This window comes from Herpailurus yagouaroundi, unplaced genomic scaffold (assembly GCF_014898765.1).
Source record: "Herpailurus yagouaroundi ecotype Mexico unplaced genomic scaffold, PumYag 182, whole genome shotgun sequence".
NCBI lineage: Eukaryota > Metazoa > Chordata > Mammalia > Carnivora > Felidae > Herpailurus > Herpailurus yagouaroundi.
In genome coordinates this window covers 22747127-22775126 of record NW_024412413.1, presented here as the reverse complement: position 1 = coordinate 22775126, position 28000 = coordinate 22747127, and the positions used below count along the sequence as shown (strand labels likewise).

At 38.5% G+C, this 28000-nt stretch overlaps 2 protein-coding genes across 7 annotated transcripts in view; one reads left to right on the top strand and one right to left on the bottom strand.

Moving 5' to 3' along the window:
- Positions 1–170: 170 nt before the first annotated feature.
- IKBIP (IKBKB interacting protein) lies at positions 171–21491 on the bottom strand. Of its 2 annotated transcripts, XM_040491141.1 has the most exons (4): positions 21406–21491; positions 20996–21217; positions 13686–13803; positions 5755–8518 (listed from the first exon to the last, which is right to left on the bottom strand). In XM_040491141.1, exons 2-4 carry the CDS (start codon positions 21169–21171, stop codon positions 7682–7684), a joined length of 1131 nt encoding a protein of 376 aa, XP_040347075.1. In that variant the 5' UTR covers positions 21172–21217; positions 21406–21491; the 3' UTR covers positions 5755–7681. The 2 variants fall into 2 exon arrangements, with proteins under 2 accessions (XP_040347076.1, XP_040347075.1); XM_040491142.1 differs by lacking the exons at positions 5755–8518; positions 21406–21491 and adding an exon at positions 171–1463 and having other exon boundaries at positions 20996–21353.
- A 79-nt stretch (positions 21492–21570) lies between these two features.
- Positions 21571–28000, top strand: part of APAF1 (apoptotic peptidase activating factor 1) — a 96146-nt gene continuing 89716 nt past the window's right edge. For 2 of the 5 annotated variants that reach the window (XM_040491139.1, XM_040491138.1), the window contains exons 1-4: positions 21577–21735; positions 25355–25529; positions 25722–25914; positions 26573–26770. In XM_040491139.1, the coding sequence (XP_040347073.1) occupies positions 25392–25529; positions 25722–25914; positions 26573–26770 (529 nt within the window). In that variant the 5' untranslated portion in view covers positions 21577–21735; positions 25355–25391. Of the gene's footprint in view, positions 21736–22184; positions 22206–25354; positions 25530–25721; positions 25915–26572; positions 26771–28000 lie in introns of those variants that run through there. The other 3 variants (XM_040491140.1, XM_040491136.1, XM_040491137.1) reach the window with 3 other exon arrangements.

Genomic DNA, 28000 nt, shown 5'->3' with positions numbered 1-28000 from the left:
TTCTCCCCACTTGTCTGAATGTGTGTGTATGTGTGGGCACACACGTGTTGGGTATGCATAGGGTTCTTGCTATATAAAGTTGCAAGTATATGTATGAGCATATTAATTTTGGAAAATCAAGTGCTCAACCCTTTAAAATATTTTGTTTTTACTGTACAAAACAGAATCCGTTAACCTTAAAACAGCCGGCTATTTCACCAGCAAAATGGGTTTATTCAGGAATAACAATTGCAATTTGGGACATGCAAGCTATGGCAAAACGGTAGGCAATCCTGGAGAACAAAGGAGAGGACTACTTTTTATAGAGGAAGGGGAGCTGTTGGGAGGGATTGTTATAAACAAATAGTCCATTGGAGTAACCTGGGAGTTTGAAATGTGGTGGCTTCTCATTGATTGAGTTGTGACAGTCTCTCACTGGCTGGGCTGCTGCCTCAGGGAGAAAATGTTCCTTCCTCCTGCTGGGGTAGTCAAGTATAGGCTTCTTCCTGTTTGGCAAAGGGCTGCAAGGAGTTGTACGGCATGAGAACTCCCCCTTCTGGCCTCTCAACTCCATTTAAATGAGGTTTCCTTTATTGAGTTTCACAAATCAAATACAAAATGATATTTGCTCCAAAATTTCATTATTTCTGAGTCATAAGTATTTTTATGACATGACTAAGGTCATGTTATTAAAAAAGTTATTTCAGTTTAATCTAAATAATTTCAAATTAATCCATATCTGAAATGTGTGTTATTTCATCTTTCATATCCTTAATCTCAGCTCGGACTATTGTTAAATTAGATATTTTTTCATTTAAGAAAGCAATTTCTTTCTCTCGTTGTAGTAAGTCAGTAACCAATCTTCCAATACGTAGTGTTAAATCATTTACCAATGGTTCCAAACGGGAAAAGTCCTTCTTTAGATTATACACCTTTGGTTTTAGATCATTTGCAAAAGTCACGGTCTTCATAACTTTAGCTCTGTCACTTTCTAAGCTTAAAAACCTATCTGTGTGCTTGTTGAAATTATTCTTTAGCTCTGAAAGTATCTTCTTAATAGAGTTAATTTTTTGTGAATTTTCAGATGCTGTCTTCCGGAGCATTGCTGTTCGATCGATGCTACTTGAAAGAAGATCACCTATGTTTTTTACTGTATCTTTTTCTATTTTTTCTATTTTATTTTCTAACTCTTGCACAGAATCTGTCAATGATGTTGCATCAGTTACTAAACCTGAAATACGTCGTATATCTGTTTTTACAGTTGTAATCTTGAGACCGACATCTTTTGCCATAGAAGTTGTACTTTGGTCTACTTTTGTTACATCTTGAGAAAGAGTTGTCAAATTGTTGTTCAGTATATTTTGTTTTTCAGTTATCCTGTTGGACCAAGTTTTCACTTCATAAATTTCCTCCTGTAGACGCTTTAGATGGGCAATTATTTGAAAAGACTTCCACTGTTCCACGATAGCTTCAGACTTCTGACACTATAAGAAAATATAACACCACAATAATTAACTTGATTAAAAGCTTAATATTTAAAATTCAACTTAAATTTTAGGTGCTATTTATTTTGTTTTTTAATGTTTATTCATTTTTGAGAGACAGAGAGTGAGGTGAGGATGGGCAGAGAGGGAGACACAGAATTTGAAGCAGGCTCCACGCCCAGCACAGAGCCCTATGCGGGACTTGAACTCACCAAATACGAGATCATGATCTGAGCTAAAGTCAGATGCTTAACTGACTGAGCTACCCATGCGCCTCCATAATTTTTGAAACATAAGTTTGTAGCTATTTCAAGTGCTAGAATGGACCAATGCCCAAGACTCCATATGCATATCTTTATTGTCCTATTACATTTAAAGATTTTATTTTTAAGTAATTTCCACACCCAACATGGGTTGGACTTACAACCCAGAGATCAAGTCACATGCTCTACCAACTGAAAAAGCCAGGTTCCCCTCTCCTATTACTTTTATGAATAATTTCCTGGGGTATCTATCCATGAATAATTCAATTAACTAATTCTTAAATTCCTAGTATTTTAGGCATACCAAGTGTGAGGGACATAAAGATGAGTACAGCTTGGGTTGTGACCTCAACTCAGTTTAGCAGAGGATAGATATGTAAAAAGCAAAACAACCAGAGAATAAAAAAACTATCTCCAAAGTTCTAAAATCCTGTGATTTCAAATACAAGTGGTTCTCAACTTTTGTATATTTCCATGCCATCCTCCCTCCCCACCATCCATTGTAATACTGATATCTATAAATTGTCATTTTGGTTTAACTTGGATACATTAGTTGCTGAACATCTTTTCCCCATCCCATCCAACCCCTAGTTGATGAACATTTTGAGCCACATAACTGCCTGGCAGCTATGACAAGCTGAAATGTAGAATAGTTAACTCATAGTAGTGATTCCCCCTCCTTGCCCATATGTTTGATTTCAAAACATATTTTAGGACTTTTCTCCTCAGTAGGTTTATGCTATGTTATTTAATGGTGGGGAGAGATGGCCCAAAATATTTTTTGGTAGTGAAGTTAGAATGTGAAAATGTTATTATTGGTGTGACATTAAAGAGTAACCACAAACCAGAAGGAAATCAAGTAGTGATTGCAAAAGCACTGTTTTTTTTTAAGGGAAAGGTTTTGCAAGTGTATTTGCTGAAACAGAGCCTCCAAAGGGTGAAGAAAGTAGATGGCTTATTTCTTCTATTTCATTATTAGGTTATTATTTATTAACATATCTACTCTGGTAGAGTAAATGTAGCCTACCAGCATTACACAGTTAAGAGTCCTCAGAAAGAGCCTACTTTATTTTTTAATTATTTATTTATTTTTGAGAGAGAGTGAGGGGAGAGAGAATTCCAAGCAGGCTCCACCCTGTGAGGGAAGAGCCCACCTAGGGGCTCCACATGGGGCTCAAATTCAGGAGCCCATGAGATCATGACTTGAGTTAAAATCAGGAGTCAAATGCTTAACCCACTGAGCCACCCAGACGCTCCAGAACTTTATTTTTATAAGGATCAGATCATTAAGAAACTGCTAGTAAGGCTCTCTTTCACTTGATAGCTTATAAAAGCAATTTATCATGAACTTCTATTGATCTTTACTAACATATTAACTGAACACAGTGTAGGAATAGTCTTGAAATTGTTTCACCAAATTGTTTTTAGAATTACTTAGGGCTTGTTTAAATTATTTGCCTAGAATGGACAGAAGAGTTGGAGAGTCTACCAAAAAGATTCACAAGATTCAGTCAGAAATTTAAATATTTACCAAATTCCTATCATATATGCAAGGTACTAAGCTAGATGCTGTCCTGTAATGGTCAGTATTATCTCAATCTGCAAGTGGAGCAACATGGTTCAAGGGAATGATGTGGGTCCAACTGGTTTTCCAAAAACTTTGATAAAAGATCTTTGAACTGTAACTAAAGGACCTGGAAATTTTATTAATCTCTAAAATTTAAAACCATGTAAAGACAGAAGGGGTCTTAGAGATTAAAAAAAATTTTTTTTTAATGTTTATTTATTTTTGAGAGAGACAGAGACAGAATGCAAGTGGTTTGGGGCAGAGAGAGAGGGAGACACAGAAGCAGAAGCAGAAGCAGGCTCCAGGCTCTGAGCTGTCAGCACAGAGCCCCAAGCGGGGCTCGAACTCACGAGCTGTGAGACCATGACCTGAGTCGAAGTCTGACGCTCAGCCGACTGAGCCACCCAGGCGCCCCAGAGATTTTTTGATATAATTCCCTCATTTTACAAATTAAAAAACTGAGCCCCCAAATAAAGTGCCCAAGAACACACAGTTAGTGGCAGAGCCTAGATTGGAAGATTCTGGCCTAAGGCTTTTTCTCCATCTCGCTTTCCCACTCTTGCCTAAACATTTATCAGTTCCTTCTTATGCCCAAGGCCCAAACAATTTTAGGTCATAGTTACAACCTTTGGGTGACTTACAGTCTTGTTTAATGGTGACATGGAAGAGACACATTTGGCAGAATTAATTTTTTAAATTCTCAAGATGGTTCTATTGATAGCAGATTTCTTGTGATTTTCTCCCCATTGATTGAACAGTAGCAGGTTGCATTGTATAGTGGGAGGTCAGTAGCTTCTGGAGTTAGACAGACGTAGCAGTGTGACTACAAGTTTTCTAACCTTGGTAAGCCCCAATTTCCTCATTTGAATAATGGGTGTCAAGGCTAGCAAAGTTGTAGTGGGAAGTAGTGATAATATGGGTCATGGTAGGTACTCAATACACAGAGCTGTTACTGTTGACAATGATGAACATAGACTTCCTAGCAGCGTTTGACACATAATAGACTCAAAATGCTAGTTCTCTCCTCCCTTGCTGTGAAAGCTGCGATGGAGCATTTTGATTCATATTAAATTAATACTTTATAGCTGAACTAAAAAAAACAAAACAAAACAGATGATGGGCAAATTTGCAGAGCTTTTGCCACCTGTGCAAATATGAAGTAAGTATATAGAGAAATGAGTTTTTTCCATGTGTTTAGTGAATTTGCAGTATCATTATTTTTAATGACATATTAATCTTGGATCACGATTATAGATTCATAGAAAGGTAATCAGGTTAAGATGAAAAATAATGCCATTGACTTTGTATCTTACTAGTTTTCCATTAAACCATATGGATAATAAATCAACATTTTTATTTTTCATTATAAAATATAAAAGTACACTTAGTCAACAGCTTACAATCATTAGGCAAAATTTAAGGAAATATATATTTTTTAATTTTTTTCTTTGACATTTATTTTTGAGACAGAGACAGAGCATGAATGGGGGAGGGGTAGAGAGAGGGAGACACAGAATCTGAATCTGACACAGACACAGACACAGAATCTGAGCTGTCAGCACAGAGCCTGATGCAGGGCTCGAACTCATGGACTGTGAGATCATGACCTGAGCCAAAGTTGGATGCTTAACCAACATAAATAGATTCTTTTAAGTTTATTTATTTTGAGAGACAGAAATAGCACACACAAGTGAGGGAAGGGCAGAGAGAGAGGGAGAGTGGGAATCCCAAGCAGGTTCTGCACTGCCAGCACAGAGCCCGACAGGGGACTCGAACTCATGAACCATGAGATTACACCTTGAGCTGAAACCAAGAGTTGGACGCTTAACCTACTGAATCATCCAGGCACTCCATAAATAGATTTTTAAACTTTGCATCCAGAAGTTAAAAAAATTAGGTGTTTGTTTTGTAACAGTGATTTACTTGTACTAAATTAAAAAAATGGACCCAGTACTCTATCAGAAATTAACTGATATAAAATTTGTTATCAATTACAAAGATACAAAAATGTGTTTTAGAATATGGTAATCTTCCTTAAAGGAAAGACTAACAGTATAATTTAATATTTGATACACAGGAAGTTCTTGAAATTTCAAGGATCTGTGTTATATAAATGAATGTAAGAAACAGAAGACAAATCAGGTACATCTAAATCTGACAGGTTTTTAGAGGAAAAACTGAATAAAGGAAAATATACATATGCACATGTACATAATATGCATATACATGTATGCAATAGTTTTCTCGTGAAATACTTAGAGAAAGGCAGTTTTTGATTCCCTTGTAACTGTCACTATAGAACAGAATGGCCATCTTGTTTCCATTCATTTTCTGTAACCAGTACTATGGTATATACAAGTTAATAATGATGTATCAAATATGGTAATAGGCCAAATAAATAAATAAAAGTGAAGATCACATCTGACATGTTGGGTTGGAAGCTGAAATAACAAAGTTCTAGTGAAGTTCAGAATCTATTTTATTAGCATTAAAATAAAAGTAAACAAAAACAATTTTGTCAGTGCACACAGATAAGAACTTAAGACATTCAGAAGTCAAGGGATTTAATGTTAAGATTCCAGAAATTAATGCTATGCTTTTAATAGTAGCATTCTTTCAGGCTTATCTTTATGACCCATGGCTGTCTACCATAGGACCTCCTAAACCCAAAATAGAACTTGTTTGGGATTTTTAAAAAAATGTGCAAATTTACATAATAAAACTACCTGACCACAACTACTTTTCACAATTGACTGCTTTCAAGTTCTTTGTGTTTATTTTTTATAACTATGATCATGCATTTAAACTTATTTTTTAAAATTTATTTAATATTTTAATTTATTTAAAAAAATCTCTACACCAAACATGGGGCTCAAACTCGCAATCCCGAGATCAACAGTCACATGCTCTTTCAAGTGAGCCAGCCAGGTGCCCCTCAAGTTGTGTTTAATTCCACTGATATTACATAATAAAACTGGGACTATAGTTGGTTATTGGCAAGAATACACAAGTAAGAATAGTACTTCCTTCCACATGCAATTGACTCAGTTTTCAATGCCAAGCTTGGACACTTTGATACATCAGTCACCAATAAGAGTCTTATGTGTTCCCCCAACCCTGAACATTTTCCGATTATCATTATTTGAAAAATCTGACTAGATCCCCCCTTAATCACATCTCAGTATGTCTACATCTTATTTCTTATGACTCCATTATATGAGTTAGAATAAAATAAAATCACTATGTAAAACAAATTGGCATGGGTAGTTTGGGAGCTCTTTAAAACAATGACATATGCTTAATTACCTTATAGTTACCATAATTTCTCATTATGTTGCTTTTTCCTCTTTAAAATAGGCCACAGGTGTATTGGTATATTTTTATTGTAGATAAAATAATTTATCTAGAGACCATGTATCTAGCAAACTCAAGAGTCTGTAACACAGATAGAACCTTTGAAAAAACAAAGCCCAGGTATACAAAGATATTCCAGCAGTCCATACTTCAGAGGATACACACTTAATTCATAGGGTAAAAACTTCAATAGAAACATCTTTACTTTTTTTTTTTTTAATTAAAAAAATGTAAATAATCCCTATGCCCAACATGGGGCTTAAACTCATGACCTTGAGATCAAGAGTTGTATACTCTATGGACTGAACCAGCCAGGCACCCCCATATTTACTCTTATTTAAAAATTCTTACAAGTATCTGTAACATATTTTAGAACCTTAATAAAAAGTAAAAATGTTTCCCAGGCTCCACAGTTTTCAAAAACTACATATTAATCCATAGCAAAGCACCTTAAGTTCCTCCTTGGGCATCTTATTTTTCATTTTAGACAAATTCCCTATGCACTTGGTGGCCTGGATCTTGGCTTGCAGTAAATTACAAAGGAAATGCAGAACTGATTAGGGCAGGCACATTCCCACCCAACCTCGGGCCAATGGGTCGCATCTTTAGGTGGTAATAAAGGTATAAGAAATAGACATAAGGTTTGAAAATATAGCAAACTAGGGTCATTTAGTGAGAAGGGAAATACTCCTCAATAGCTTCTAGCCATGTTAATATATTTGGGTCCAATATAATAGGTGAAATTCACAGTAATGCCCATTAATTATTAGAAAATCATTTAAAAATATTAAGTATATTGCTTTAAAAAAGTAGAGAAGTTATTTTGGAAATATTTCTATTTAAAATGGCCAAAATGAAATAAATTTTATTGCTTAAAAGGGTAAGCTTTGATTATCTGGATAATCCAAGTGTGTGAATATCTCACTTACTTGCTGGTAATGTAGAATAAAGTGAGGCATATCAAAATAACATAAAAGCATGGAAACAATAAGTTTACATATAACAATATGGTCATCAAAATAAATGTAGTGCATTTAAAAATCATTATCAATTCCTTTATTTTCTAGATTATATTCTTCTAAAGTTCCCTTTTCTCTTGTATTTGAATATACCATAAAATCATGAACTTTTCCTTTTAGAACATCCAGTTCATTTTGCATCTTTAATATGCTATTATCATACTGAATTCCTTCAAGGGTTTTCTGCATCTCCATTATTTCAGATACTGCTTTCAGCATATCATCTTCCATATTAAACATCTGAGTAGTCAAGTCTTCTATTTTTTTTTCTGTCCCTATCAGATCCTGAGAGACCCTGAGAACAGAGCGAACAGCACTTTCAATTGCTGGCAAATGTGTCTTGCATTCTTCAACTTTGGGTTCATAGCTGGAAAGCTTATGAGTCAGGTCTTCATCTCTGGCAAAGAGAGCATGCTGTTCCTCTTCTAACTTTTCAACTGCTTTTGTATCAGAGCCAAGCTGCTCTTCTACTCGCAGAAGATCCTCTTCTTCTTGTCTTTTTACTGTTCTAATATTTCTTAGTGTGCTATCTTCCAAATCTTTTAGCCTTTCAGTGAGCAATTTTATTTCTTGTTCAGCTGAGTTAATTTGGACAGTAACTTGAGAATGTATGTGTTTTGATTCTGATTTGAAAGTGTCTGTATTAACATTCATTTCATCTAGGCTTCTTTTCCAGAAATCTGAAACATTCTGGAATTTCTCATTAAGGCTTTGCATCTTTTGGGTGAGCAGCTCTTCACTATTTTGAATGTCATGCATGGTACTTTGCAGGCTGGATACTTCCTGCTCAAACTGGGTCACCAAGGACATGGATGATGTAGCTTCCTGCAGGATACTTTCAGTAGACTCAAGCTGTATTTATAACACAAAACAATTCCCAAAGCTACTTAATAACTTTTATATTAGGGAAACACACTTTAACAATCACACCCCCAGTTCAAATTCTGAATATGTCTAAGATATCCAATTATATCAGAAGCATAATGACAGAAAAACATTTTAAATAAATGCGATAGATTAGCACTATGGTAGAAAAACATACACCTGAATTTATAAATCTAAATATTTCCACATTTTCATGGAAGGATATTCAAGAAAGAAATAATGTCAAAGAAGCCTGAAGTATATCACATTTCCTTCTTTTCTTACTCCGAGAGCAACCTAGTTGTCATTTTTATAAGTTATTTGGCTTTTTTTAGAAACTGTAACCTAGTTAATTCTAGTTAATCACAGAATTCTAGTTAATCATAGAATTCTAGTTAATCATAGATTTATTTCTTAAGTTCTATGATTCTGGAAGAGTTTGTGCCTGAAAATGTCTTGACTGACCTCTTACAGAGAAGGTACCAGAATCAGATCTTATAGCTATAACAAAGGCAAAAATGAATAAAAATCATGTTCAGTGAGGCAACTCACATCAAATAGTAATCTGTGCTAATAAGTATCTATATTGTGGTAAAGTTTCTGGCATCTCCTCATATGTGCCTAGAATAGAGACGGGTCAAGCTGTAGACCTCTATTAGTCTAAACTTACGTATAGATAACAGCCTTAGAGACTACAGGAAGGTCTAGAATGATCATTAACTTATTAAATATTTCAGCATAGTGTTGAAGACATAATACTATAAAAGACATGGTTCTCCCCTTAGGCAGCTTAGTTTAATAGAGGAGAAAGCCAAGTCTACGTGTGTTATGACAGGGGAAGAATTATGGAAGCACTTACATGGGGCACCAAAACCAGACTTCAATGATCAAGGAAAATATTCCAGAAGTATTATCTAATGTCTGCTTCTAGTTACTTTTTTAAATCATCCTACACACTAGAGCCAAATTAAGCTTTTAAAAACTGCCATGAACATGATGGTACAACATTAAAAAACCCACAATGTTTCCTAATACTTCTAATGTGATAAAGTCCTAAATTTATCTCTATATGCTATTCTTCCCTCCTTGTTGCTTAGCTAAGTTCTGTCTTTCCTTTAAGGTTCAGACCAGATCTCACCCCTCAGTGCAGCATTCCTTCCTCCACAGCCCTAGCCCTGACAGACCAAACTCCTGGAGCACCTATTGTGTTGTGTAATTTGACACCTGTTTGGTACTTAGCACACATAATTAATTTTTGAGCGTTTGCTCTGTGCCAGACCTCGTGCTACACACTAGGTATGAAAATATAGACATAATATGGTTCCTGACTTTATAACAGGACAGAGGAGACAGCACTTTGGATCTTTTACATCACATTCTGGAGATCTATTAAGATTTATTGATCATCGGGGTGTCTCAGTCGGTTAGGCGTCCGACTCTCAGTTTTGGCTCTCGTGATCTCACAGTTTTGTGAGCTTCAGCCCTGCGTTGGGCTCTGCGCTGACAGTGCGGAGCCTGCTTGGGATTTTCTCTCTCTCTCTACTCCTCCCCTGCTCATGCTGTCTTTCTCTCAAAATAAATAAATAAACTTAAAAAATAAAAGATTTCTTGATTATCCTCTGTTCCATTATTAGGCATCAGGGGTATAGAGATAAAAAACACAGTGTTGGCTCTAAAGAGCAGTAAAGGAGGCAAATTAATGACAACAAAAACTGACAATAGATTATGATTCGTGTCATGACAGAATTAGCATGGGGAGAATGGATGCTTTGAGGGGAGATCAGCAGTCTGAAATGAGGAAAGGCTTAGAAGTGACTCCGAAATCTGACTCTTCAACAGACTGATGTTATTAGGTGAAGATATGAAAGCTTCTAAATTCCTTGGGGAAGAGAGCATGTCTAATGCTTTTTTGTAGCCCCTGTAACTTATGGTATAAAAACCATGTTTGTTGATATTTAGGAAGAATGGCCATAAACCTTCTAGGCCTACCCAGTCAAGATCTGAAGCAATCCCAGGTGAAAGCTAGGAACAATGTGTGACCAAATATAATAAAACCATTCTGAAGCCTTGTTTTATTTTGATGGGTGCCTGGCTGGTTCAGTCAATAGAGCATGCAACTCTTGATCCCAGGGTTGTAAGTTCGAGTCCCACATTGAGTGTAGACATTACTTAAAAATAAAATTTTCAGGGGCGCCTGGGTGGCACAGTCGGTTAAGCGTCCGACTTCAGCCAGGTCACGATCTCGCGGCCTGTGAGTTCGAGCCCCGCGTCAGGCTCTGGGCTGATGGCTCAGAGCCTGGAGCCTGTTTCCGATTCTGTGTCTCCCTCTGTCTCTGACCCTCCCCCGTTCATGCTCTGTCTCTCTCCGTCCCAAAAATAAATAAACGTTGGAAAAAAAAAATTAAAAAAAAAAAAAATAAAATTTTCAGGGGCGCCTGGGTGGCTCAGTTGGTTAAGCGTCCGACTTCAGTTCAGGTTATGATCTCACAGTCTGTGAGTTCGAGCCCCGCGTCGAGCTCTGTGCTGACAGCTCGGAGCCTAGAGCCTGCTTCGGATTCTGTGTCTCCCTTTCTCTCTGACCCTCCCCCGTTCATGCTCTGTCTCTCTCGGTCTCAAAAATAAATAAACATTAAAAAATAAATAAATAAATAAAAATAAAATAAAATCTTCAGGGGTGCCTGGGTGGCTCAGTTGGTTGAGCATCTAATTGGTTTCGGCTCAAGTCATGATATCACGGTTCGTGGGTTCGAGGCCCATGTTGGACTCTTGTGCTGGCAGTGTACAACCTGCTTGGGATCCTCTCTCCCTGCCCCTCCGTTGCTCACATGCTCTATCTCAAAATAAATAAACTTAAAAAAAAATAAGATCTTTAAAAAAATTATTTTTAATGTACACATGTAGCTATAATACAAGATCCTTTAGAAAAATTTTTTTAAATTTTTTTTAACATTTATACATTTTTTGAGAGACAGAGACAGAGCGTGAGTGGGGGAGGGGTGGAGAGAGAGGGAGACACAGAATCCAAAGCAGGCTCCAGGCTCTGAGCTGTCAGCACAGAGCCCGATGCGCGGCTGGAACTCACAAACCGCAAGATCATGACCTGAGCCGAAGTTGGACACTTAACCAACTGAGCCACCCAGGCGCCCCTAGAAATTAATTCTGAGAAATATTTGTACATCAGTAATACTGTTAGTTGTCTTAATATCAGCATTTTGAAGAGGTAAGCTTATCTTCACCAAAGGTAATTTCCTATTTAGGCTATTTATCAGACCATCATTGTAATCTGGACGCACTATATCCCAGTAGACCCCAACCAAGTACAAGATCAACTTTTCACCATAGTAAAGGTCTCAAGATTTAATCTAAAAATACATGGTGTTTAGCATGCTACAATAATTTGCATTTAGGGGCTGTCAATGTATCCTAATAGTTTTTTCATATTTTTTGAAAAAGGGCTTAATACCTTAAATTTATTACTATTTAAAGTTTACAAAAGTTTGCATATACATTTTATCACATCTGATCCTCATAAAAATCCTGTTATTCTCATATAATGAGAATAGATGAAATAGAGGCCAAGAGAAGTTAAAGTGATTTTTCCAAGGTCACACAGTTGTGATGAGAGCCCACATCTAGTTGTTTTCCCCTCCTACTGATTATGCTGGCCTTTAGGACCAGCTTTGCGAAAAGGCAGCTATTGTTGAACTACTCCTAGGGAAGACTGGGAGAGAAAGAGTTTTGCGAAGACTGAATATTTCTTGGATCCCATGATGATATTTTAAAAATCTGCCTCAAAAAGCATTTTAATTGCCACCAAATTTTTCACTTAAAAAGGAAGTCTTTCTTCAAAATTTATTTTCAATAGCTTTTAAGTACATGGAGTTCCTATCTCCTGGGATTTTTTTCCCCCATAATTTTTCTAATTGTTTTCTATAAATATATGTGTGTGTGTGTGTGTGTGTGTGTGTGTATACATATATATATACATATATAGAGCATGCAACTCTCGATCCCGGGGTTGTAAGTTCGAGTCCCACATTGGGTGTAGACATTACTTAAAAATAAAATTTTCAGGGGTGCCTGGGTGGCTCAATTGGTTGAGCATCTAATTGGTTTTGGCTCAAGTCATGATATCACAGTTCGTGGTTTCGAGCCCCATTACATATTTTATAATTTTATAGCCCCAACAAGTACAACCAGATTCTAACTTGAGCCCTATGTCAAAATACCCATTCTTGCAGTCCTATGCAGTTTCTTTCCAAGGCCCCTAAGCTTACCCTCTACGGAATCCCCTGACATATGTGAGAGGTGTATAATTTTCATCCATGGCTTTTCTCTTCTGGGGGATTATATACTAATTCTGTGCACGAGGCTGCAGGAACTCAGACCCTCCATTTCATTTGTCTATTTTGTAAATCCTTGTTCACCTTGGTGCCAAGCACAAGTCCTTGTCTACCTTATGACATAAGTAAAGGTTTAGTGAATGAATAAATGAACAAAGAAGGCATGTTTCCCAGTGATAGCTTGATTTCTGTTAGCCAGACAAGACCTCCATGATGCTTTATTGGTTGCAGCTGACTTCTCCTGAGAAGCATGGCAGTTAAAATTTTTTTATCTGTCTCACATATCTAAGAATTCCAGCAATAATGCATCTGCATTTGCAGGTTTAAGAAACACAACATACACATGGATTTTAATTTTCATTTGGCTACAGAATCAATATTTATTTTTATATTAGTCATTATTATATGCAGATGTATGTAAATTTACGAGCTGGAAAGTGAAGAAAAAAAAGAGCAACTGATGGATCTTTGCCCAAAAAGTCCATTCCTATTCTAATTTTGTACCTACCTAAAAACAATTATATTTTCAGTGCCCTAGACACTTAAATAGAAATTTGGAGTCATATCAATATAAGAATATTGGTCTTTTTAAACAGTAACATATATTACATTAAAAAAAATCCTTTCCTTTCAAAATAATCTGAGTCTAAATTGGATTGAAGGGGAGAATGTAATGATGTAGGAAAACCAGTGAGAGTTAAGACAGTAATGGTCTAAAAGGCAGGAAAAAGGAAATTATGAACTGGGGTAGAAGTGTGGTAGTAGGGAAGAAAAATGGGAAAATCTTCCCAAATAAGACAATTAATAATTACCTTTTCTGAAATTAAACTGATTTTACTTTGAAGTCCTTGGAACTTGTTGGTTTCTATTTTCAGTAACTGGTATTGGCTTTCCACCTTTGCAAACTTTTCCGACTGCTGAAATACAAACCTGGAAAAGAAAAAAAAAATTCACTACCTCCTAATTTATATCCATTTAAGTTAGAATTTTTTAAAAAAGTTTATTTATTTATTGTGAGTGTGTGCACAAGTGAGGGAGGGGCAGAGAGAGAGAGGGTTAGAGAGAATCCCAAGTAGGCTCAATACTGTCAGCACAAGTCAGCACGTACAAGTCAGAGCCTGACTTGGGGCTTGATCCCATGAACCCTGAGATCATGGCCTGAGCTGATATCAAGAGTCGTATGCTTAACTGACTGAGCCACCCAGGCCCCCAAGTTTGAATTTTGAAGGAACATTTTATACTTCTGGTAAGGACAACATAAATTCTGGTATGAGTGGTGACAGCCTTTAGTAGTTTATTTCAACAAATTAATAGAAAGTGAAAACTATTCCTGTTCAAGTCTAAGTTCAGGAGTGAGATGGTGTGATAGTTGTATGCACAAGAAATATTTTGGAGGAAGAAACGATGAATTATCTAGAACAAGATATGGGATCCCTACTATTTTTCTCAAGGCTATATATGGGTAATATCTAGAAAATAAGTGTTTTCATACTGAAATGTAGAAGAGTTACCTGTATAAAAAAAGTATTAAAATTTTTTTTAATGTATATTTTTGAGAGAGAAAGAGAGTGAACAGGGGAGGGGCAGAGAGAGAGACAGACACAGAATCTGAAGCAGGCTCCAGGCTCTCAGCTATCAGCACAGAGCCCGACGTGGGGCTCGAGTTCATGAACTGTGAGATTGTGACCTGAGCTGAAGTTGGACGCTTAACCGACTGAGCCACCCAGACAAACCCCCAAAAAGGTATTTTTAAACTAAAATGTAGAAAAGAAAATAAAATTGGAATAGGACAGAGAGATGATGATTAGAAGTCGCAAAATAACAATAGTTAAAACTATGAAAACAGAAGTCATTGTCAAAGTGGTGATATAACGCAATGCCGGGAGTATGAGCTCTACAATTAATTATACTCAACACTACGAGTCATATAGGTGTACTTTATTTTCTATATAAGTGTACTTTAGATAGATGCCATTTTAAAATTGGATTGTATTCTTCATCTGATAAAAGTAGCAAAGGGTAGAAGCATAAAAAAGTTACCCAAATCTTAAAAACAATAAATAGAGTTTGTATAGGACTTGAAATAAGCAAACACAAAAGAAATGCTTTGGATCTAATACCATTGTGGTTCATCTACTTTGACTCAATTCTTTGGGCTCAGAAAAAGCAGCGGTTAAAATTCTTTGTGTTATTTATTGAGTCATCAAAAAGCAGTGGAGCAGAACCATATGAAGAAAATACTTAAATCATAGTACATAGACCAGTGGTTCAAAAGCTTTGCTACATATTGGAGTCACTTGTCTGCTTTTAAAAAGTCTCATGCCTGGATCCCACCCACAGAAATTCTGACTTATGTGGTGTAGGATGTGACTTGGATATCAGAAATCTTCAAAGCTCCCCAGATTATCTGAGTATTCAGTCAAGCTGAGAACTACTAATTGATAGTGTTTTATGAAATTGACTTCCATTGAAAGACAAACATTTAAAGATCCCAAAACTCAAAAGAAAGATGAAAGACTTCTGAGGTTTGCGTACCATTGCTAAGGTGATGTTTCAGACTCATAAATGTCATTATTAGGCTAACTTGCTATAAAACTGTCCAAAACTAAAATGAACTTTTTGCTTTTTGAACAAATGTTTACAATACTGAATGAAATAAGTTTCTTTTGATGATGGCTAATCTCTGTCCTATGAGATAACAGTGAATTGAGTAAGCCCAGGTTACATAATTAGTATAGACTGACTTTCCTCCTATGTGCTAATATGATTTTTATTTTTATTTTTTTAAAGTTTTTATTTATTTTGAGAGAGCCAGACAGAGCACGAGCAGGGGAGGGGCAGAGGAGAGGCAGACTCCCAAGCAGGCTCCATGCTGTCAGTGCAGAGCCTAACATAGGGCTGGAACCCGTGAAACTGTAAGATCCTGACCTAAGCCGAAATCAAGAGCAGGTTGCTCAACCGACTGAGCCATCCAAGTGTCCCTAATATGATATTTATTTATTTAAATGTTTATGGGGGGGAGGGGCAGAGAGAAGGGGACAGAGGATCCAAAATGGACTGGGAGAGCAGAAAGCCTGCTTTCTGTTTGTGAGGCTCCAATTCACAAACTATGAGATGACCTGAGCTGAAGTTGGACGCTTAATCAACTAAGCCACCCAGGCACCCCCCTAGTATGACTTATCATTAAAAAAAAAATTTTTTTTTATAATGTTTTTATTTATTTTTGCAACAGAGAGAGACAGAGCATGAGCAGGGGAGGGGCAGAGAGAGAGGGAGACACAGAATTGGAAGCAGGCTCCAGGCTCTGAGCTGTCAGCACAGAGCCCGATGCGGGGCTCGAACCCACAGACTATAAGATCATGACCTGAGCCGAAGTTGGACGCTTAACCGACTGAGCCACCCAGGCGCGCCCCCCCCCCAGTATGACTTAAATAAATTTCTGGTTATTAGAAAATGCCATTATCCTAATTTTCAAAGATGAATGTATAGACTTCTTTTTTATATTGGCTGTTTCATTCTTGGATTTTAAGAGATTCTTTTCAGAGTATAGGCTTACTGAGATCAGACAGAGACCAAGGATGGAGAATACACTAATGAAGTAAGTCTAATTTCAGAGATTAGTTTTATCATCCTTTACTCCAGTGTTACTACAGGGATTTATCCTGTAGATCCATGTGTTTATTCAGAATAAAATCATTATAAGAGACTTTTGTGAAGGTTGATCCACTACTATAACACATTATAGCACTTTTCATTTTATTAAAACTTTTAATGCTGGCTATTTCTGGACTTCTCTTTAACATTAAAATATTAAGCAAAACCTTGGAGAAAACTATGTCATGTTAGTGCAAATATCTCTGATGATAATTTGTAGGTTTTTTTTTTCATGGCTAGCTTTTCAACGGATTAAAAAAAAAAAGACCATTGCTACATATGAATAATAATGCATGTAAGTAAAAACAAGCATAAGGATGGGGTGCCTGGGTGGCTCAGTCGGTTAAGCGTCTGACTTCAGCTCAGGTCATGATCTCACAGTTCGTGAGTTTGAGCCCTGCATCAGGCTCTGTGCTGACAGCTTAGAGCCTGGAGCCTGCCTCGAATTCTGTGTCTCCCTCTCTCTCTGTTCCTCCCCCACTCGTGCTGTTTCTCTCTCTCTTTCAAAAATTAATAAAAACATAAAAAAATTTTTTTAAGCTGATTTTGTGCTAGTAATGAAGAAATGAAAAGTGGTTTGAATGGTGCTGAGTTAAAATACATTTATTTTATTTTTCACTTAGATGTGCCAGGCACTATTCTAAAATGATTCATAGGGGTGCCTGGATAGCCCAGTTGGTTCAGCATCTGACTGGCTTAGGCCATGATATCACAGTTCATGAGTTTGAGCCCTGCATCGGGCTCTGTGTTGACAGCTCAGAGCCTGAAGCCTGCTTCAGATTCTGTTTCCCTCTCTATCTGCCCCTCCCTAACTTGTACTCTGTCTCTCAAAAAAAAACAAAAAACAAAAACATTAAAAAATTTAAAATGATTTATAAATATTAACTCATTTTAACATTAAGGAGAAGGATGATTTTCTAGAAGTCAATGCTGACAGAAAGTAGCTTCAATCCTGAAAAACTAAATTTTTGAAATTGGCATCCAGAGTAGTGTCCAAAGGGCTTTGTCAGAGGCGTATTCTAACAGAAGTTCAAGGCCCCCCTTATTCCCAATCCTCTTCAGTTTAGATGAGACAGACAGGGTCTACTAAGGGCTATAGCTTCTAGTTAGAAAAGGACTATAAATAGTTCTGGACTAGGGATTTTTATTTCTAGGATCTAGGCCTCTAAAGGATTAGTATCAAAAAACAGCATATCATACTGGTTAAAAGTATGGAGCTGAGGGGCACCTAGCTGGTTCAGTAGCTCAGTTGGTTGAGTGTCTGGCTTTTGATTTTGGGTCAGGTCACGATCTCACAGTTCATGAGTTCGAGCCCCATGTCAGGCTTGGCAGAGCTGCTTGGGATTCTTCCTCTCCTCTGCCCCTCCCCTGATCACACATGCTCTCTCTCTCAGAAAAAAAAAAAAAAAAAAAAAAAAAAAGGTATGGAGCTGAGCAACTTTGGCTCTGCTATTTACTAGCTGTATAATCATCTTGGGCAAGTTATTTATCTTTGTTATAGTCTCATCTGTAAAGTGACTTCATAAGATTGTTGTAGAGAATTTAATCTCTATAAATTTATGCAGTTAGGACACTACTGCATTCTCTCAGCTATTCTCTTATATGCTGGCCCTTTCTTTCAGACTGCTTTGTGGAGCTGCTTTTCATCCCTATGACAAGCCTATAGTAGTATAAAGGATCAGCTTTCTCCACCGCTTACAGTTGATGGAAGTTCCACATCTGTTCACTGTTGAAACCAGGGTTGGGTTTATAGTAAATGAAAAATGGAATGGATGGATTAGACCCCTTACAGGAAGAGAAGAACACCCTTACTGTTTTTCAGCCTCTTCTCATTATCATATAGGAAAAGATACAGAAGAAAGGGACCCAGGTTAATTGGCTACTTTAGTGTTGGCCTTACAAAAGGGTTCTTCAACTCCTTCATCTATCTATTGTTGTCTACAGACACCTCAGATTCAGGGCCCAGTAGCACAAAACAGTGTTCATTTCCTTAGGGTGTTGATTCTATGTAGCTCCTTTAGTAATCTTAGATGGTGGCAGATAGCTGACTGAGGACTTACAGGGTTTCTCTGGCTTTGTTTCAACTTAGTAATGAAAAAGAGGCAAATAAGCAAAGGAAGCTGTTATAATGGACCTTATGCAAGAAAGGGAGTTCCAGGGCCACCACGGTCAGTATCCACTTAGCCTCCTGTTTCATACTACAGCTTCATTTTCAGGCACAATACTGAATGTTCAGGAAAATAGTAACCATATTCCATTTTTGAAAATCAAGGCATTAAGAGTATAACCCTTTCAGATAAAACTTCACTAAAAAGAAACAACGGAAAAAAGATGAAAAATGAGGTTAGTGAAAATTTTGAATGTAACTTGTGTCTTTATTGTGAGCACTGACAGTAAGTTCCTGCACTAAAGTGTCTACCTTTCAAGTTTTCCTTTATAGATTTGTTAGTGTGTTTTCCCAGAATAGTAACCAAATTACTGAAAAGTTGAACATTTTATGATGTAATTTGTCTTATATGAATATGGGTCTTTGGATAATTAATGAGAATAAATTCAGTAACTAAAACCAATTGTATAAGGTTTCAGAGAGAAGGAAGCAACATGTACAGATGATCCCCAACTTAAAATGGTTTGACTTAAATTTTTTTGACTTTTTGGTCATTCAATACAAACTGTACTTTGAATTTTGACCTTTTCCTGGGCTAGCAATGTGATCCTGATCCTCGACTTGGTAGGATCCTCTCTCCTGATGCTAGGCAGTGGCAGCCTTAGCTCCCTGTCTGCCATGTGACTAAGAGAGTATACAACTGATTCAAGTACAACCATTGTGTTTTTTCACTTTCAGTATTAAGTTATATAAGATATTCGATTCTTACAAAAAAGGCTTGTTAGATGATTTTGCTCAAGTGTCTGCTGATGTTAAGCATTCTGAACACATTTAAGGCAGGCTAGGCTAAATTATAATACTTGGTAGGTGAGATGCATTAAATGCATTTTCATCTTATGATATTTTCAATTTATCATGAGCTCACTGGGAAGTAATCCCATCCTAAGTCAAGAAAGATCTGTATCTTTTAGCCTATTACTGAATAGCTCTCTCAGTAAAAAAGGATTCTTATTTACCTAAAGAAATTCATGCATTTTATTTATATTAAAAATTTTTTTTAATGTTTTTATTTTTGAGAGAGAGAGAGAGAGAGAGAGAGAGAGAGAGAAGAGGAGCACAGAGAAAGGGGACACAGAATCCAAAGTAGGCTCTGAGCTGCCAGCAGAGTCCAACGCTGGGGTTGGAACCCACCGTCTGGGGGATCACGACCTGAGTGGTGGTCAGAAGCCCAACTGACTGAGCCACCCAGGCGCGGGAGAGTCATGTATTTTAAGACATAAGAGCAGTTTATTTACAAGAGTAAATTTAGTCTTTAAAACCAAAATATTACATAAACAAAATATCATATTGCTAAGATGAATGTCTTTTTTTTTTAAAGAGCACATTCAATAACAGTCAGTTTATTGTAACAAATCTTTTAACTTCAACTCAGTCACCAGTAGAGTATAATTCAAAATTTAGTACCATCAAAAATGGTCTAAAGGACATCCAGGGTCCCTTCTAGAATTCTTTTACTCTTGAAGATGAATAACTATCTTCTAAATACTTTAAAAATCAATTAAAAGTGGAGGAAATTTTAATTTAAAGCATCAGTCCTGTTATTAAGATGAAACAGGTTATTCCTCAAGAAAATGGGGAAAATACAATTAATAAGTTGGTTTTAAGGTTATTTCTAATATTCATTTTTCTTATAACAATGTATGGCTATTTGCTTGGTTTAAAAACTATAGATGTTCAGTTTTCGGTGAACACCAGAACTACACTTTTGTCATTTCACAGTAGTAAAATTCAATCTGGAATTTAGGAATACACCTTAAATTCATAACGCATGAACGATGATCAACACATGAGAAATCCTCCAAACTCTGAGGTTATCATTAACCGCTTGTTGCCCTGAGATCATAATAACTTCTTTAACGGTTGCAAACCCTGCCATTAGGCAGTTACGGGGTGAAGGTGGGGCAACGGCGTCCAAGACAAATAAATGTACAGCGGACAGGAAATGGTGGGTTACACGAACGGAAAAGCTTTCGACGCGTAGCAGGCGCTTAATAAAGTTTGGCCAAATCTGCATCTCTTAAGAAATGGCCGACTGGTTCCCAGGCCTTAGTTTCAACTCCAGTTGAGTGATCAGGGCACATTACTAATACAAAGTAAAAATGAGTTGGAAGAAACGAGCGAAAAGGAAAAAAAGAAAAAAAAAAAAAAAGTTGGGCTGTCCTTTTTTTGAGGCAGAGGAACCGAAGCCGCAGGTCTGAGGTTTGGAGGTCAGCGGGATGCTGAACCGCGCGGCGCCCAGGGAAGAGCGGGGCGACCGTCGGAGGCCGGACCCAGGGCCCAGGCGGCCTCGCGTCCACTTACCAGGCCAGGCCCAGGCACGTCCCCAGCGACAGCAGGCTCACGCCGGTCCGGGGGTCCGCCCAGCCCCCGCCTCCACCGCCCCGGGCCTCGGGGTTCTTCCCACCTTCGCTCCGCTTCCCCGGCTCCGAGGGGGCTCCCTTGGGTCCCGACTTCTTCCGGCTCTTCACCTCGAACATGTCTGGAGGTCCGGAGGACGACAAACCCAGAGAAGATAGCTTCACCCTGGGTGAGCGGGACGCCTCAGCGGTGACCGCGCCCCTCCTGGACTTAGCGCCGCCCAGAAACCTGTCCCCTCCTTTCCCGGCCGTTCTCCGGCTTCACAGACTCCTCCAGCCTCCCGCCCCCTAGTTCCTCCAGCTAAGGCACCTGGTGACCTTATTTCCCCTTTCCTCAGCATTCATGCCACAAACCTGAAGAAATCGTGGATTCCGGGCGCGCGCGGCGCGCCCCGAAGGGAGGGGGCGGGAAGGGGCAGCGCGCGCCCCCGTGGCTTAGCCACGCCCCCGCCATAGGGTGGGGCGGAGGACGCATCCTTAGGCGCGCGCGGCCACTAAGCGCGCGCGGAGGCGTACTGTTCTCGGCGCTCGGAGTGTTATTTATTTGCGTGCGCGGGCGCGCGCTGTCCGGGCTGGGCGGGCGGAGCGGGCTTTGACTGCTCCGCGGTTCTGAGGCGAAGAGGAGGAGTTATCAAGTGGACGCTGATGCTGTATTTCTGGCCTGAGGGGGCGAGGGAGCAGAAGGTGAGGAGTCTCTGCCATCAGCGACCCTCGAGGACTTGAAGCCGCGGCGGCGTCCGAAGGGACGCCAGGCTCCGCTGAAGGGAAAGAGCGACTGCCCGAGTGGCCCTCCTCCCTTTGTGTCTGGGGTGGGGTCCATCCAGAGGGCGGCCCTCGGACCCGGGTTCACCTCGGCGCCCCGGGCCTGTGTGGTCGGCCTGCGGGGGTGACATCTACCTTTCCGCCAATCAGAGGTCCCCGGGGATGGGGCGGGGGGGGGGGGGGGCTAGAAATTCATTCAGGCGCCCCGGGCTACGGAGGCTCTGGTAGGCACCTGTGAGGCCCGGACTTGCCCCGGGGCTGCGCGCCGCGCCCTACATTCCTTTTAGGAAGCCCCCATTGCTTCCCTCCCCAGACCGCCACCCCCACCTTGACTTCCCAGTCTGTCCCCGCAGGGCTGCTCTTTCCAGTAAGACCATGGTACACAGGTTTGGGTAAGTTTGTGCCTCGCTTTTCTGCCCGAGCTGGGTTCTTTGGAGGTTCAGTAGCCGATTTCAGGGACGCAGAATTCTGGGACAAGGAATAATTAGTAACCATCCTGCTCCTGTACCAGGAAGAGAGATTACTGAGAGAGGAAGTAGCCAACTATTACAGGTTTCCTGGATGAAATTGCCCTTTACTTTCTTTCTACTTAACATCTTTGAAGAGTTTGTTTTTACATTTTGATGCGGTTACAAAAGTGGGACACTGAATTTTTTCAGAATATTATGATTTGTGCAGAGTTTAAAAACGTGTTTAAAATTTACATAATGGGGATGGGTAAAGTTGGAAATTAGTTTCAGGTTGCCAATTTGCTTAGCAATTCGAAATAACCTAAAAAATTAACTAAAAATTAAGGACGTTTTATGTTCAAAAAATTTTTAAAGTTTATTTATTTTGAGAGAGAGAGAGAGAGAACACAGGGGAGGGGAGGGAGAGAGAGAATCCCAGGCAGGTTCTGTATTGTCTGTGTGGAGTTGGATGAGGGCTCGAACTAACAAATCGAGAGATCATGACCTGAGGTAAAACCAAGAGTCGGAGGCTTAACCGATTAAGCCACCCAGGCCCCAGAGGGGACGTTTATGTTTAAATTGAGATCATAAAATGTTATTAATGCTTAAAAAATATCATAGCTTTATTCCAATCATAACTTTGTATTATTCAGTTTCATGCTAATACTGGACATTAGCATGCTGGACATGTGATGTCAAGGTGAACCTTGCCAAGTATAGGCACATGCTCTATTTCCCTATGTTGCAAGTGCCACAGTTGTGACTTTAAAAGTATATAGTCATTGTTGACACTTAATGATTATCCCTCCTCTCTGTGCACCCCAAATGATTTGTACTTACCTGTATTTTTGCACTTAGGACATCACATTCTAATTATCTCTTTAAGGGGCGCCTGGGTGGCTCAGTCGGTTGAGTGACCGACTTGGGCTCAGGTCATGATCTTGCATTCCATGAGTTGGAGCCCCGTGTCAGGCTCTGTGCTGACAGCTCAGAGCCTGGAGCCTGCTTCGGATTCTGTGTCTCCCTCTCTCTCTGCCCCTCCCCACTCGTGCTCTGTCTCAGAAATAAATAAACAGTAAAAACATAAAAAATAAAAAAACTTCTGTGAGTCTTTTAATTATCTCTTTAAATTTTTCTCTCCCACTAGATTGTGAATTCCTTCAGGGATATGATTTAATCTCTGTAGACTTCAGGGCTTGGCACATAGGGGCTCAAATGTTTACTGAATCAATAAATTAATATATTTAGACACTCACTGTATTACATTGGATAGAGTTCTGTTAATGTTTTAAAAACTTGCAAACATTCTGATCTGGATTTTATACCCATGGAAAAATTTGTGTTGTATCTGAAATAAAGTTGGTAGGAACTTAGAATATTATACTGTAAAGAATATTCTTTTTTTGTGTCCTCTTAATCCAAGGAATGACACCAAAGAATATTCTCTGTTGCTTTGTCATACTTAGCACAGCCAAAACATCAGTGGAGTAAGCATGTGAGAAATATGTTTTAGATGAAGATCTAGAGCTGACACTCACCTTGAGTGGGAACTAATGCTCAATACCAACAATGCTGTGGTTAGTCTTAATGTTTAATACAAGTTTCTAAACACTAGGATTTTAGTACGATCACTGTTTATAAAAATCATAAGTTTTTTTTAACTCTTTTTTTAAATGTTTTATTTTTATTTTTGAGACAGTGCAAGCAGGGGAAGGGCAGAGAGGGAGACAGAATCTGAAGCAGATTTCAGGCTCTGAACTTTCAGCACAGAGCCTGACATGGGTCTCAAACCCACGAACTGCAAGACCATGACCTGAGCCACCCAGGCACCTTTTAAGAAGTTTTTTAAATTGTAAAAATGATAATGTGTATTGAAAAAATTAAGACTATATAGAAAAGTACAAAAAAGAAAAAGGGGAAACGCACCAAATCTTGCTACTTGGAAGTAACCCAAAATGTTTTTCGTTGAGTAGACTTTCCAACATCTCCCAATATGTGTATATGATACCAACACATATTTTGTGCTGTTTTGGGGATCATGTATCTCATTTTTTTAATCAGTTTGTGGTGAACATCTTTACATGTCAGTGCGTGAAGATGTGTCTTGTTTTTTGTTTTTAAATGTTTGTTTATTTTTAGACAAAGAGCAGGGGAGGGGCAGAGAGAGAGGGAGACAGAGAATCCCAAGCAGCATCTGTGTTGTCAATGTGGAGCCGGTGGCTGGGCTTGAACTCACAAGCTGTGAGATCATGACCTGAGCTGAAATCAAGAGTCCCGATTCTTAACCAACTCAGCCACCCAGATACTCCATAGAGATGTTTTGTTTTAAATGGTTGTATAATATACCACTTTACATACATACTCTAATTTTTAAAATCCATACTTGGTAGGCATTTAGGTTGTTTTCATTTTTTTGGTGTGTCTATTAAAATGTTTATTTATTTTGAGAGAAAGGGAGAGTACGAGTTGGGGAGTGGTAGAGAGAAAGGGAGACGGAGAATCCCAAGTAGGCTTCTTGCTGTCAGCACAGAACCTGACACAGAGCTCGATCTCACAAACTGAGTGGAAATCAAGGATTTAGACGTCTAACCAGCTGAGTCACCCAGGTGCCCCTCATCTTTTTTGTTTTTAATTTTGTTTTGTTTTCATGTTTTTTTCTTACCCAAACATTCTCTGTTAACTTTTTTTTTTTAAGTAGGCTCCACACCCAATTTGTGGCTTGAACTCACAGCTCTGTTAACTCTTTTTTGTGTTTCGTGTTTGTGTTTTTTTTTTTTTTTTGATATCTTTGCATACGTATGTAAATGTCTCCTTAAGGTAAATTTCTGGAAGTGAGATTTTTGGGTTAGAGACAATACTTACCTTAAATGCTTTTATATCTTATCGCCTTCCAGAAAAGTTATAACCATTTTGTACTCTCCTCAAGTGGTGCATATGAAAACTCATTTTTTCACACCTTTGAAAGCGTTGGGTTTTGTCCAGTTTTAAAAATCTTTGCCAAAAAAAATCTTTTATTTCTTGATTACCAGTAATGTTGCACATCTTTTCATATCTTCATTGATCTGACAAAAATTTTGATGTTTTGTCCATAGCTGATGGTTGACAGCTTAGAGAAAAATTTGAGAGAGGATGGATGCAAAAGCTCGAAACTGTTTGCTTCAACATAGAGAAGCCCTGGAAAAGGACATTAAAACGTCCTACATCATGGATCGTATGATTAATGATGGAGTTTTAACAGTATCAGAGGAGGAAAAAGTAAAAAATGAGGTAAAGCCCTCTGAAGCAGTCTTTGCTATAAAGTTTTTTTTTTCTTTCCAATTTTTATTTAAAATGTTTGATATAATTATTTGATGACTTTAAAAAGTTTTCTTAAATTTATTTCAGAACTTGCACTGGTCTCCACTAATTTATGTTGCAAACATACTCTTTGTAGTATACTAAACTACTTATTTTTTTTAGCCCACTCAGCAGCAACGAGCAGCTCTCCTAATTAAAATGATACTTAAAAAAGATAATTATTCCTACATATCATTCTACAATGCTCTAATACATGAAGGGTATAAAGATCTTGCTGGCCTTCTTCATGGTGGCATTCCTGTCATCTCTTCTTCGAATGGTGGCAAAGATTCAGTTGGTGGAATAACTGCATATGGTTTGTATTCATTATATCTCATATCACGTTGCTATGACAGTGCTACATTGCTGCAGTTTTATCGTATTTTAAATGGAGTCTGTTGAAGAGACTGGTTTACTGAAAATGCATGTGAAAAAATTATAGTTAGGTTTTCCAATTTAAATATATTTACTTGTACCTATGTTTACTCACATTTTCCTCTTGCCCAGGGAGCTGTCTACTGCTGAGGGAACAATACACATTTTTAGGGATTAAAAAGACAATTTTTAGGCTTTTATTTAAGCTCTTCTCCAGTTCTGTGTTTATTGAGCTCATGCATAGGAAAGAATAAGAATCTTTAGAAATCTATGTTCTTGAAAGGAACTCCATATTCCTTTACACCATCCTTTCCAGTCTTTAATATGAGAAAAAGAGATTGGAGAGTTAAGGAGGAATAGGGTGTATAAGGGCAGATGCAGATGGAGCTTTCCATTATCTGTAGTCATCTTGAAAGGCCTATGTTTGTTTTTGTTATGTTCTGAGAAATCAGAAAATTGAGGTTAGTATGCTAGCCACATCTTCTCTTGGAAGTTCTGAGGTTAAAGCCCCAGCCTTGCTTTCTTTGGCTTTTATGGTATGACCTAAGTAACCATTTCAAAGTTCTGTTCATTCATACTTGTTTTGTTTTGGATTTCAGTAAGGACAGTCCTGTGTGAAGGTGGAGTGCCACAGAGGCCTGTGGTCTTTGTTACTAGGAAGAAACTGGTGAACTCAATTCAGCAGAACCTCTTCAAACTAAATGGTGAACCAGGATGGGTCATCATATACGGAATGGCAGGTTGTGGGAAGTCTGTTTTAGCTGCAGAAACTGTTCGAGATCATTCTTTCTTAGATGGTAAGTTTGATTACCATGTGTTGCTGGCTAAGGAAGCATGGTATTAGTTTCCTGTTGCTGCTGTAGCAAATAACCAGAACTTTGGTGGCATAAAACAGCATAAATTTATTATTGTACAGTTCTGGAAGTGAGAAGTCTAAAGTAGTTCTTACTGGGCTAAAGTCATGGTGTCAGCAGGGCTGAGTTTCTTTTGGAGGCTCTAGGGAAAATCCTTTCCCTTGCATTTTCCAGCTTCTAGAGATGGCCTGGACTCATGGTTCCTTCTTCCATTTTCAAAGCTGGTGGTACATAACATGTTCAGATCTTTTTCTCTCTTTATGATCTTTGCTTCTGTCACTGCCTCTCTTTCTCTGACTCGCCTTTTTGCCTCCCTCTTCTAGGGGCCCTTGGATGATCCAGAATAATATCATCCCCAAATCCTTAATTTAATTGCATGTGCAAAGTCCTTTTTTGCCATTTAAGGTACTATGATTACAAGTTCTGTAGGTTAGGATGTGAACATCTTGGAGAAGCTGTTATTCTCCAATTCCAGGCCAATATTCTCCAATAGCCAGCCAAAGAGGCTTGGCTAACCAGTCTAATAAATTCATTATTAGATGGCACTTATTATTACTGGATTGAATCTAGTTCCCTTGTATCTTAATAATTGAGGGGATTGTAGAGTTGAAAAAGGATTTTGAAAGGTTGTCCACTTTATATCCCTGTCTTTTAAGCAGTATTGGACTTACACGTTCCTGTCACTTGAGTGCTATAGAGAAGGAGAGTTTTGGAAACTCATTTCCATTACTGATTCTCCTAGTGGTGATTCTCCCATGTATTTGGCATCCTATATTAAACTATTAATTCCATTTCTGTAATTACTTCCATCAGTGGTCTATCTTTTTTTTTTTTAATTTTTTTTTTTTTTCCTTTCAACGTTTTTATTTATTTTTGGGACAGAGAGAGACAGAGCATGAACGGGGGAGGGGCAGAGAGAGAGGGAGACACAGAATCGGAAACAGGCTCCAGGCTCCGAGCCATCAGCCCAGAGCCCGACGCGGTGCTCGAACTCACGGACCGCGAGATCGTGACCTGGCTGAAGTCGGACGCTTAACCGACTGCGCCACCCAGGCGCCCCTAGTGGTCTATCTTTAAAAATCTTTAGGGGCGCCTGGCTGGCTTAGTCAGTAGAGCATGCAACTCTAGATCTCAGGGTTGGGAGTTTGAATCCTATATTGGATTTTCGATATA